At 49.1% G+C, this 13214-nt stretch overlaps 1 protein-coding gene across 1 annotated transcript in view; it reads right to left on the reverse strand.

Annotated features, from left to right (window-relative positions):
- The window catches only part of robo1 (roundabout, axon guidance receptor, homolog 1 (Drosophila)), a 279922-nt gene that overhangs the window by 136638 nt on the left and 130070 nt on the right, over nt 1-13214 (reverse strand). Inside the window, 2 exon segments of the mRNA XM_048264324.1 lie at nt 10813-11025; nt 11028-11138. Coding sequence (XP_048120281.1) covers nt 10813-11025; nt 11028-11138 — 324 coding nt within the window.

Consider the following 13214-nt stretch of genomic DNA (forward strand, 5'->3'; position numbering starts at 1 on the left):
CTCTCTCTCTCTCTCTCTCTCTCTCTCTCTCTTCTTTTTTTTTTCCAGCCTGCTGTCTCAAAGGAGGGCTTTCGTTTCATAGCCACACCCTGCGCAGCGGAGAGAGAGGGCGGTAGCGGCGAGACAAAAGGAGGCCGATCGCGAGTTCGCCCGTCACTGTAGCGTCTGGCCCGCTATTCAGTCCCAATTTCAGGCCATTCGAGCGGTTTATTTCGAGGTCAGGTCCACTTTGGTGGGTCTCAAACGTGTGCAAACTGAACAAATTGTGGAAGAAGAATGCAAAAATCAGGAAGAGTGAAGTAGAGGACAAGCCAGGTGGTTTTGGTTTCAGTCTCTGTGCCAAGTGCTTCGGCAGCATGTAATTGTTCAACACAACTTTAGTAGCTTAAATTGAACACTGAGTGACCTGCTGTTCGGACATATAACTCAATCTACACATCTCGTGTTTGGAATGTGAACCTACTGTAATTCACACGGGGGTTAAAACAAAAATAAAACTGCACGACTGCTTTTGTCTCCTTCGTCGCAAGGTGTTAAGTGGCATTAGGGTTCTGTCTTTAGCACTTCATTTTAGGTTGCGTTCTTCAGCTTGCCATTCCGGGCACAGCACAGTCTCATTTTCTCTCCATTACCCTTCTCCCCTAATCAGATTTGTAACTGCAGCAACCAAGGGCAGAGGACTGCCATGTGGCTGTGCCGCCACGGTCATGCCCCTTCTGCTGGGATTAACGCCATGGCTAGCATGCCTGCTAAAGAGTTTCTGCGAGGCCTCTTCCCTTCCCAGACCCAGATCCTTATCGACTGTATGTCTGAGCCTGGGGTATAAACAAACTGAGCTCGCCACATCTTCCAAACTGTCACGCTTCAGGCATGTGTTACACGCTACATTTGCGATAAAGTTTCCAACTGGGTTGCCTCCTCCTCCTTCTCTTAATCTACCTCTCTCTATCACTGACACCGGTCTCGGGCTTTTTCGAGCAGAGGTCAACCATGCAGCTCAACTTGGCTCGGCGTCAAAAACGAACTCTATTCGATTTCCTCACGAATGTCCTACTCTTTGCCACATGTCCTCTGGATACTCCATCCATCCATGACGCAGATGAGAGACAGAGAGAGAGAGAGAGAGAGAGAGAGAGAGAAAGAGACAGACGGGACGATTAAGGGAGGAAGACAGACACTACAGTCCTGTGTCAGCAGTTTGTGACGGGGGGGGGGGGGGGGGGGGGGGTCAAGCGCTTCCTGCTTTTGCTGTCCTTTTCACCGAGCCAGAACTGGAATAGCTCTCTTTCTCCACTCTCTCTTTTCCTACCTGTCCCCTTCCCTCTGTCCATTAGGACTCAAATCATGTCCATCCTGTCCACACCACCACAGCTGCCATAGCCCCACCAACTACTGAGAATTCGATCAAATCGTGACAATAAACTAAACTGTGGTACGTGTTTGCTCTTCATCACAAGCTGACTGCTTTGATCTTCTCCTGTTAGAGGGGGGGAGTAGAAGAGGGGAAATAACTCCAAGGCAGGCTCTTTTTTTTTTATCGCTCCTGACAAATGTCACTTGAAATCTCACCAAGCAAACACTTTAATCCCCCTTTACCTCAGTAACCCCACTTGAAGCGCACTAATCGAAAGCTGGGCTTAACCCGAGTTTAACACAGAGTGGAGGCAGAGTGAAACCAAATCATTGCGATGATAAAATAAAATAAACTCTCCACTCATCCCGCATGGGGAATGGGGGACCCTCAAACCAAACGGGTGGATTAAGCCACCATCAGCAAGCCTAACACTGCAGCCCTCGACGAGAGAGAAAGAGATTAGTCTCTATAAAACAGCATCAACCCGGCCTATCTGTCCAAAAGCAAAAAGGGAAGCTTAGAACCACCAAACGTTTATCTCAAGTGGAGCCAAGGCTCGTCGGCGGCAGCACTCTAAACCACACAGCCGAATGTCTGCACACTCCGAAGGAGTGGATGGTACAGACCACTCTGGCCCGCTATCAGGAGCCCCCGCTGAGAGGAACAAAAGGGGGGACGATTGAGTCAGGCACCACTTCGCATGCTATCTGCCTCCAGCTAGCCGCAAAGTAGGATCACTCCAGTCGCATCAAAATAAAACCCCACTTCCTGATCTTTCCAGGACTCCGGCGGTCATGTCTCCAAGGACCCCGCCTTCTATTATTCTACTCTGAACAGATAGCTGTAGGGGATACCGCAGCGGATGGGGCCCACCTGCGCTCGGCTCCACGCAGGTGGCTAGGATCAGCGCATTAGCGCGAGGAGGCTGCTTAAGAGTATTTGTAACGGGTCGGTGTTCTCTGCGAGCGAATCCTCCCTCACCAGAGCCGAAGGCGAGGGATTAGACAGTAGTGAGTCAGTGGCCAGGGGGACAAGCCGGGACTTCTGATGCAAAGCAAAACCACAAAATTGCAAAAGCAGTCAGTCAGAACATGGTGCAATCACTGCTCTTTTTTCCCCTTTTTTTTGAAGAGGGGGGGGCGGTATTTGTGCCTGAAATGTGTGGGTAGCCGAGGAAAAGGGTTACACTGTAGGAACCGCACAAAAACAACATACAAAAAAACCACCTCGGGACACATTTTGCAGACTCAGTCTAAGCTGAAGTGTTCCACTCATGGCTGAGGAAGCCTTTTCCTCCAGAAGCCTATGATCAAGTGTAGGGCCAGTCTTTCCCTCCCCCTTTTATTTACATTCTCTGATAACTTTACTAATTTCACTCTTTCTCTCTGCCTCTCCCATCGTTATTCTGCGGGGCCCCATTGGATGGCTTGGGAGACTTCGGTCCTGGCGTGGTCGCTGTGTGGTTTTGGCATTGGTTGGGTCCTGTGGGTTATCTATTGGCCCTGGGCCCCGGTGTGCACCCTCCTCATACGCTCATGCACCGCGCCTTGTCCTGGAAGCACACAGCACGCTTTTACTCTCTTTTTAATCGCACTACATGTTAGGTGACATACATAAACAAAAACTACAAAACAGGCTAGGGTAAGAGTGGAGTGCAGGTAGATGCCTCATCAGGTGTCTATCTGCATGCCTCACTATTTTTAATGCACACATTGTTGAGGCATACATCTTACACAGGGGTAAGTGTGGTGTGCATGGGGAAATCCTGACAGATATTCACCATGCATGCCCACTTCTTTAATGCTACATTCTAGATAGACCCCTCAACCTAGCCATTCACATACTGTACATATTTAGGTCAAGAGTGGCGTGTTGGGTGAAGGTCTGGGGGCGAGGTGTGGTTGGTCGTGGTAGTGGGGGGATGTGTGCATATGCTGGGGGCCTGAGGCGATGGGTGGCACGCAGGTCCTCCCCTCTGTCAGCTCGTCGCAGTATAACTGCAGGGGCTGGGTGGAACTGTGGCCATTAATGGGTGCCCAGGTTGGCAATCAGTCAGGCAATCAACCAGGCAATCAGTTATTCCTATTATTATACTTATCATTAATAGAATAATTACAACTCCTCTCCTGAAACCCTCCCTCTCTCCCTCTCTATGTTCCAGCTTCTCTCCTCCTGGCCCAACAGCAAACCAGCCTTATACATATGCGCACACACACACACACACACACACACACACATACATCCTCACATACTCACTACCCCTCACCCCCCTCCCCCACCCCCATCCCAACACCACCTCATTCACACTCTTAGAGCTACCATCCATACCCCCATCCCCCTTCTTTTCATTCCGGTCATCAATTTCATCCCTGATAATCATATCTGTAATCATCCTGGGCCTTAAATCATCCTTAGCCTTTCTGTTATTAATGTTATGTTGTGTTATGTTTGTGGAAGCCAAGTCAATGTGATGTCTTGTTAAGTTACAGTATGTGTTTATGTAATGTCACGCCTGTTTGTCGTATGTAGTATTCATGTGCATGTCGTAGTGTTGCATTTTCTGTAATGTCAATGATGTTTGCAAAAAAAAAAAAAAAAAAAAAAGTGTAGGGCCAGCAGGCACATGGGGAGTGGGAGCCGTATGCCTCATCCTGCTCCATCTAAAAGCACTGGGCTCCATAGCTTTTTATAACCTCCCTGTGAGTGAGATCAAAGCCCGCTACACCCTTGATTCACTTCAATGTTATCTCCAGACCATGCCATGCACATGTCTGTCAGGGCCCTCAATTTAACTACTGCCCTGTCCCCTTTATGGCTTTATGGCCAGATCTCTTCCTCGACCCCACTCATGCCCATCTGATAAGGGATGTGATCCCATCCCTGTATGTTGGCAGGGTGATTTCCTCTACCACTTTATACTCCTCTGCTCCCTCCGTGTCATCTTCACCGTGTCCTCGGGGGACATGGGCAAGGGTCAGTACTGCACCAGAGGGAACAAAGAGATATGTGTGTATGTGTGTCACTGGTCTTAGTGCTCGGAGCCATGTGGTTGACTTCCGTGATCAAGACGACTGTCAAAGGGCAGTCAGGCGTGGTGTGATTGCTCACACAGTAGCCAGCCCCCGGGCTGCTGCTGTGAGAAGGACCACGGCGAAAGGCGGCTAGACACCCTTCACTTTGCATCATTCAACGGGGTCGGGGAGGGCCAACAGAAGGGGACCGCCTCCCTCCCCCCTGCCAGCAGACAGAGATCAGCGATGCCCGTCGTTAGACGCCAGCTCAGTCTCTCCACAGGCGTCACTGGGCAATCTGTTCGTTGCCAAATGGAGTGACCATGCTAGGGCTCCTTGTCCTGAGCGTGTCGTCCGTGTGGATGTCTCTATTCAGTGACTTGGTGCTCCTCTGTGCTGACCTCTCCACTGGAGAGATGTGCTTCTGCATCCCTCTCACCCCTTCTCCGTGGTCTCGAGCTGTCGGAGGCTTTTGTAACCCCCCCCCTCTCTCCTACTTCCCTTGCCAAAAAAAGAAGGAACAAAAGCCTCTGTATTCATATTGGAAGGATTTCCTGCCTGAGTTGGCTACTCCCACTCGCTCCGTGAACCCCAACCCCCAAAATCCTCCCACCAACACCCCAGAAAAAACTGCTGTTTCCAATCCTATACCAGAGATCTCCCACTCGGACTTCTCTTGCCCTCCCTCTCCCCTACCCCCCTTGAGCAGTGGGGGCAGTGGTGAACAGGCCAGCAGCACCACGCTCTAAAAACCCCAAGCGTCAGGGACATCTGACACAAACCAATATGACACAAAAGGGGCCCTGCCTGGCACTGCGTGACCACTGACGGAATGGCTCGCGCACTCCGGGTTGAATTCTGGGTCAACCGGCTGCACCCGCGCTTCAAATGTTAATTACTCGAACATCCCCAATTTCCTCATTTACAGTATAGTAGCTGCGGGAGCGCATCCAGCTGGCTGAAGTGCCAAGGCTTGGCTGAAATTTTTTTATTTTTTTTGTATTTTTTAATATCCGTTTCATGCAGATACTGAGCGAAGAAAGTTTATGGCATGAGGCATTTGACAGCTAGAAATAACATTCAGCTGTCAATTCCCATGAAGAAAAGCATAGAAAAACATTGCTATCTTTTTTTTCTGTACTGTTCTTTAACATGTAAACGGTGACAGATGCTGACATGAATGTCCTTGGGCGATGTAATTAAATGCTAAAAATGCCTTACCCACGTCATTACAGGGTTAACAGGGAGGACCTTAAATAGCTACTATCTGAGCCCATGCCCATCAACAAAACAGGCACATGTATCCCAGATGCTTTATATATTTCTTAAGTAAATCCATGATTATTAAGGCAACATGAAAGTGCCATGAAAGTTTTCCTCAAAAATGAAAATCTGGGTAAAAAGAATTACTTTGGGGGAAATGATTCCCAAAATTGTTGTCAATACACAAAGAAGCTGCACATTTGAGTCTTACACTCAAGCACTTGGCAGAGTCTTTCACCACAAATTCGCCCAAGAAATTGACAAAAGACGAGGCGAGAATCTGTGACAGTCTGTCTTTGGAGCCAGGCGATGAGCCAAGACGTGCTGAGCTGTTGTCACAACCCCCTTTCCTCCCGCGTCCCCCCATCCAATCAAATCACAATTAAACTATTAAAACAACGTTAGCAAGGGTGACTGAAGTGGGAAGAAAATAATTCAGAAATGAGAGAGAGCGTGGAGAGAGGGATTCTCTTGGGAACCGGAGTCTTAGTCTTTTTTTCTTCCCCTGGCTAGTGGACCACACAGGAATCACTGGATTGTGGTGTACTTTTGTAAAAAAAATTAATGAAAGGCAAACAGTCAGGCATATAAACACTAATAAATGTCTGACTGGGCAGATAAGAGAACGATGCGGACATTCAGTCCAGCATCCATGGAGACACGCTGGGGGAGGGTCAGAGAATGGGGCTGAATCCATATGGATGATATACATATGAAATGAGTGAGGAGGGGAGGGGTATAAGTGGAAGTGTGGTGGTGGTGTGTGTGTGTGTGTGGGGGGTAGACAGGAAGAAGGGGCAGCATGAAAACCACAGTCTTTGAGCCCACAGATGTAGTACAAGGGATTTCCTGTGTGGAGGGAGACAGTTGGGTGTTCAAAGAGACAGGGGCAGGGTATGGGGGGGGGGGGGTAAAGGGGTGTAAGTGGGAGGGGTATGGGGGTGTATGGATGGAGAACGCTCAATCATGACTTGGCTGGCGCATGCCAACTGTCCCCCCGGCTCACAGATGACCTCTTTCATATGTTCTTTTGTCTGCCACGTTCTTGACCCTTTCTTTTGGTTCCCCCTCCCCCGTACCCCACTGCACCCCCACACCCACCCCCACCCCCAGCCCTACGCCAAAAAATAACCCCACCACCTCCACCCCCCCTTCCTCTCTGCACTATGATTCATATGGCCCGATAAATAAACAGAAGTCAGGAAGTCAGGTAGCCCAGGCAGCCCTTTAACATCCTGACCCCTCGTGACTCCAGAAAATAAAGGAATGTGTCTGGGCTACCCAGTAAATTTTCGGCCGAGGGGAAAGCCAAACTAATCTCCGAGGGCCGCGCGCGTCAGGCTCATATCCCTCTTTATAACCTGACTCCATGTGGACCTTTCAGAAAGGGGCTGTGACGCAGGGCAGATGGCCTGACAGCACTCGTCCACTGGGAGCAGGCTGAGGTAGGATGAATTAGGATTTCGTGAAGAGGGCTTGAGTGCTCCAAGACTACTGCCTGGGGATGTGTGTGAGTGTGTGTATGTGTGTGTGTGTGTGTGTGTGTATGTGTGTGTGTGTATGTGTGTGTGTGGAAGGGATGGGTTATAGCTTGCCCTGACTGAGGCACCCCATTCAACAGCAGGACCTCGCGGGGGTTATCGTGGCCTGAAGTGGAGCTGTGTGCCGGCCATTCGCACACTTCGCAATCTCTCTGTCCAAGAACAGGAGGGATCCACTATAATTAGAGCCTTTGATCTGCCTTGGACTCGTGCGACGGCTGCACAGAAGGTCTATTTCCAGCGTCCCTTTGTGGATGTCATATCTCCGTCCTATCCCCTTCATCTGCACATGGGCACATAAGGGTGTCAATGTGTCTCTGTGTCATGTGAAGAGTCGCGGAGAGAAAGAGACTATAGACAAGCGACCAAGAGGGAGAAAGAGAGACTTCTCAACTATGACCTTTTTTAGTGAGTTGACCTGGCAAAACGCTGCCATAATCTAAAATAAGAATAAGACACGGATTACTGCTTGCCTTTTAAAAGCGGATCATCAGAATCCCTTTGTTGGTACTTATAAAAAAAAAATGTAACAGCTCCGGGCTTTGATCTCTGTTTTTACAGCTGTGCGAAAAGGGTGCGAGTGCCAGGTTTCACTGTGAGGAGGGTGGGGTGGGGTGGGGTGGCAATAATAGAAATCCAGAGCTAAGAGTGAGGAGTTCCTCACAGGGGGTTAGCGGGTACATTACATAATGTAGTCAGGCATAAGGGCTTATATGCCGCTGCGTTTTTCGTCCTGTCGTTTCTCCCTCTCTCCACTGTGTTTGCGCTTCTCCCTTTGTCCTTTGTCCGCCAATGTGGGGATATTGTACATCAACAAAGGCATCCCATTACACTGCCTCTCCATCCCAGATACAAAGGCAACATGCATCACAAAAGGGACGCACAAAATTCCACCTGGAGGTCGCTTTAGTGTACACAAGGCAAACAGACTAATGGACTGAAGGCATTAACCCACTTACTATGGCAGAAAGAGGGTCAGATTGACCGATGGAGTGCCTGGCCGCATACAAGCGCTGTACTGTACTTGTGGTTAATGATAAGCCAAACACAACTAGCCGAACTCGCTCGAAACCAGCGTGGCCAAACAGTGCTTGTTGAATCTGGGATTAGACGTTGATAGTCGCGGAAGTGTCAGGCCCTCGTAAACCCAGGGCCGACATTTACGAGGAGTTTTTCAAAAGAAAAAAAGAAACACAGTTTTGTGTTTTCAATGTTTTCCAACACCATTCTCACAAGGCTTTGGGGGTTAGGCAGAGCAAATAAGCTTTACAAGCTAGCTTTCCTCTCTGTGGTTTTAATAAGGAAAACAAGGACTCTTAAATCGTCTAATGAAATTCACCAACAGGGATCCCTGTAATGCGACACACGTATCAGCGTGTGAGCTCATTATCCCTTGTTATTTTTCTGACACGCACAAATACTCAAACGATTTATTTATTCTTTCACTCTAGTGTCCTGTTCACAGGTCTCGTAAAAAAAAGGCCCCTCAGCGCACGAAGATAGAAGCACCGTTGGCTTCCCGCACTACAGCCACGCAACACTGGTTGCTCTGACAACATAATTATATGTAGAGAAGCTGGTGTGGTGGTGGTGAGTGTGTGGGGGAAGGAGGAGAGTTGGGGAGGGAGGGAGGGAGGGCTGAGGGAACACTGCATCTTGGGACTGTGTCATTATGGTTCTGTTTGAACCTTGCACAGAATAAGCACCGCCAGAGGCCAGGACAACGTTCTCCTTCCCCTTCTGGTTAAGCCGAGCTCCTGCCAAACCCTGTCTTGTTTTTAAACTGCTTTAAGACGAGAGGGGAAAAAAAGGGAAAAGAAAACCTCACTGCTAACAAATGTCAAATATCACCATATTAAGCAAAACATATTTTTAGTTTCCTACTTTTAGAGGCTCCTCACATATGCTTGACACATGAAGCTGTGTTCTCCCCCCCCCCCCCCCCTTTTTCTTTCCTTCCTTCTTTTCCCTGGCCATCTCTAATTTAACATGGCGCAATTAATCAGCTAAATCACAGGGCATCCTCTCAGCACGCGGGGCAATCGTGTGCGCTGCAGATGGAGCGGGACGGAAGAAGCCGGAAGGACATCTGAGGAGAAGGCACCTCTCTGGCTAGGTCGCCGAAGGACACGCTGTCAGCATGAGGTCACAAGCATACTTTCCCGTGTCATCCACACAAGCTGAACCCCCTGCTGTGAAGGAACTCCTGCAGGAGTGGAGCCTGGCCCGATTTTGTTATTTATAGCCTCGCGATTAAGCTTTTGTTTTCTGTTTTCCTCTTCAAACAAAGCCAGGCCTTATTTGATGATGCTTAAGTATGCTGCCTAATGCCTAATCAAACATCCCAATGAGCCTCCACATCCTGTGATGGCCAAAGTCTATTAAAGATGTCAAGATAAAAATGGTTATGCAAGCTAATGCACTGTACTCAGTGGCATGTTTGATTAAGGCTGCTCCATGCCTTAAGTAATGCCTTTGCTATGGTTCTTGAGGTGTATGGTTCTTTTACCCCATTCAACCCTATCCAGCACCATCTGGATGGCACATAACAACCTAGTCTTTGTAAAACCTCCACTCTACTCCACACAGACACATACCTACAGTTCCTCCATTGCACTAAGATGACAACAATGGCCTTTGTGACAGCTAGTAGACATGCTCAACCAGTTACTGATATTTGAGAGCCCTTTTGATACTCAACTTCAGACTTCAGAGAGGAGGATATCTGTCTGGATCCGATCCTCATCTACTGAATCATCCACTGCTTGTTGTTTTCAGGTGCGATCATTTAGCAAAAGCAAACAAGGAAACAGGAAAATATTGACTAAAAACGACTAAGGAGTTAAATCGATGAAATGTTCCATCTCTTCTTCTCTGCTCCTTCCCTGCCTAAAAGCCTTTTTTTCCGCCTCTCTGCAAATCCACTGACCCTTGCAATAAAGGACTTTAGTCTCGACATCAAAGCGAGCCTGTCATTTAGGGCCCCAATAAAGTACGGCTTGGCAGCGCCGTTTACACCAGGGAGGCATTTCTCCATTAGAAGGTGCCCGGATGCAGATAACAGCAAATGTAAAAAGCTTTTTATTCGAATAGAGAGAGAGAAAGAGAGAAAAAAAAACCTCCTACTCCTACTTATCATACTAAGAGACGCCAGCGACTGGGCAGCAACAGGACTGAGCTCTTGTTGGTCTCTTTTGTATCTCCTGACCACCAACTGAGGAGGCCTTTACAAAGTCGCTCACCCTGGGCACGGTCAGATCCCTGCGTGTACCGGCCAGGGTCGGCGGAGCCCGGGAGCCTGGTGCTCAGGGCCCGGGCTGAGAGAGGAGGGGGGGGTACCGCCGGTGCAGACACATCCTGCCCATCCGCGGGCGAGATTATCCAACCCAATGGGTCCATTCAATGCAGACACCCGGGAGGAAACTGGAAGGGCTCCTATTCAGCCACAGTAAGCCGGGGCCAAAGGAGCTGGCGCTGCCTTTCAGGCCCAGCCAAGAGGCACCGGTGGAAAACCAGAGAGAACGCCAGGAAGAGAGACAGATGGACAGAGTGAAAGACAGAGAGAAAGAAAGAAAAGAGAGAGAGAGAGAGAGAAAAGGATGAAAGAGCAAACCAGGAGAAATAGAGAGCAAGCAGCACTTACTGGCTACTTCCAGCGATGCGTTGTGGCTGACCGCTTCGCCGAGGTAGTTTCTGGCCACGCACACGTAGGAGCCCTCGTCGGGCTTGCTGCGGCGGCCGTGGACGATGCGCAGGAAGAAGAGCGAGCCGCTGGGCAGCAGCATGCGCTGCGAGCGTGGGTTGTCGCGGTCCGTCTCCACACGCTCACCATCCTTGTACCACTCGACCGTGGGGTGGGCCGGCCCTCCGCCTTGCAGTTGAGGGTGGCCGGCTCCCCCTTGGACACGATCAGGTCAGAGGGGTGCTCCACTATCCGCGGAGGAGAGTCCTCCTGGCGAAGTCGAGATCCTAGACGGAGAGAGAGACACACATAGGACGTCAGGAACAGAACATAAACATAACATAACAACATAAAAAGGACACCATACTTTGTCACAATGTTCATTTTCGCAACATCACTATTATCCTTATTCCATTGTGTGTGATGTGATGGCCCCCACTGTGATACTGTGGTACTGAGACTACAACCAAAAGTACCCACTACCCATTAAAACCAATGGGCACAAATTATATTTTGATAGAATATTAGATGGCATAGCATTTTGATAGAATATTAGATGGCAGTACAAATATTTGATTTTCATTGCATTGTTTAGAAACTCAACAGGGGTAAAAAAAAAAAAAAGCATCATCAGATGCTGTCTGCTGTGCCCTCCTCCAGCAGCCAATCCCTTGCAGGTGTCGGGGATGTGCCGCCCGGCTCAGCGCGCATAAATAGAGGCTCAAGCGCTCCAATCACCCTTTAATTAAAACTGCTCTTCCCTTTTTTCACCAAGCAGCTGAGTAGAGCTGGAGCCTACCATTTGCCTGCTCACAGCACCAATGAGGGGAGAGAGAGAGAGAGAGAGAGAGAGAGAGAGAGAGAAAGAGAGACTGGGTGGGACAGAGGAAAAATGGCAAAGACAGAGTACTTAAGAGGGAACAGAAATGCACGGCAGAAGATGGAGTATTCTCTCAGCTGGAGGCTTTGAGTTGGAAGTTTAAATACACCAAACCAATTTCGGATGGAGACAAAAACCTGGCCAATTGTGTGTGTGTGTGTGTGTGTGTGTGTGTGTGTGTGTGTGTGTGTGTGTGTGTGTGTGTGACTGGAGAGAAGGGGGTAGAATTCTAATTCCAGAGCTAAATCATTACTGGAGCATGGAGAGCAGTGAAATGTGGCTGTACGGACTGGTTTAAATGCAAATGACTGTGGCATCATTAAAGCCTGAGGGGGTTGGGAATAACAGGGTGTGACTATGTGTGTGTGTGTGTGTGTGTGTGTGTGTGTGTGACATCCCCCTATCTCCCCACATTGGCCTTTGGAGCCCATTCAGCTCCAATTAAAGGGATCTGGGACTAATTGGCGGCACAGGGCCACTATTAATTTACCCAGATTCCTGTGGACCGGCCAACAAACGCACAGACACACACACACACACACACACACACACACACACACACCCACACACACACACACACACACACACACACACGCTAGAGGTCTGTCTGCTGATGGGGCATCTTCCACCCAAAGTCAGCAGAATGGCAACTTCCAGCAGAACCAGCAGTAGCACAACGGGACACAACAGACACAATTAATCATATCAAGAGAGGCAGCGCTATGAGAGATAATGAACTCCTCTCATAACTTCCGCCAGTGGCATTGGCTAGATTTACAGTAATGGCCTGCAGTGCTGTGTGTGTCGCGCACCCTCCCAGGCTGTGTTACAACGCTATTAAATCATACAGGTTCCTGCTCCAGTCATAATGTGCAATGTGTTGAAACAAAGGAGAATACTGTTAAACAGATGTGAGTGTGCCCCAACGCCTACACTGCCAACCCCTGCACTGAATAATGTGATTATTGGACTTGCTGACCCTGGTACTGGAGCAGATTCAGCCATTATTATTCATATGACAGAGTCTGTGCCCTTTTTACTGTATGTACAGTCTATGAGAGTTGCATCATTCACATATGGGGTTTGCACATGACGAGAGAGGGAGGTTTAGACAGAAAGAGGCAGAGGTGAGTAGATGAGGAGAAAGAGAGAGAGAGAGAGAGAGAGATTGAAACGAGGGATCAGATGGGAAGTGTAAGGCGAAAGGAGGACGCAGACACAGAGACAACAATTCTCTCTCTCTCTCTCTCTCTCTCTCTCATCCTCCTCTTTATGTCCTCTTGAATAATGCTCAGATGAAAAATGCTTAATGCGCTGTGAGCTTTCGGGGTAATTTCGCAGACAGCCACGCCGCTAATTAACCCCCATTTGTAACCTGCTCCCATCCCCGCCTTTGATCCTGCTGCCCCGCACTAACGAAGCCCTTTGGTCAGCTCGCTCTCTACCAACTATCCCCCCTTTTCTATCCATCTCACACTCTCTC

The sequence above is a fragment of the Alosa alosa genome, chromosome 15 (genome assembly GCF_017589495.1).
Source record: "Alosa alosa isolate M-15738 ecotype Scorff River chromosome 15, AALO_Geno_1.1, whole genome shotgun sequence".
NCBI lineage: Eukaryota > Metazoa > Chordata > Actinopteri > Clupeiformes > Clupeidae > Alosa > Alosa alosa.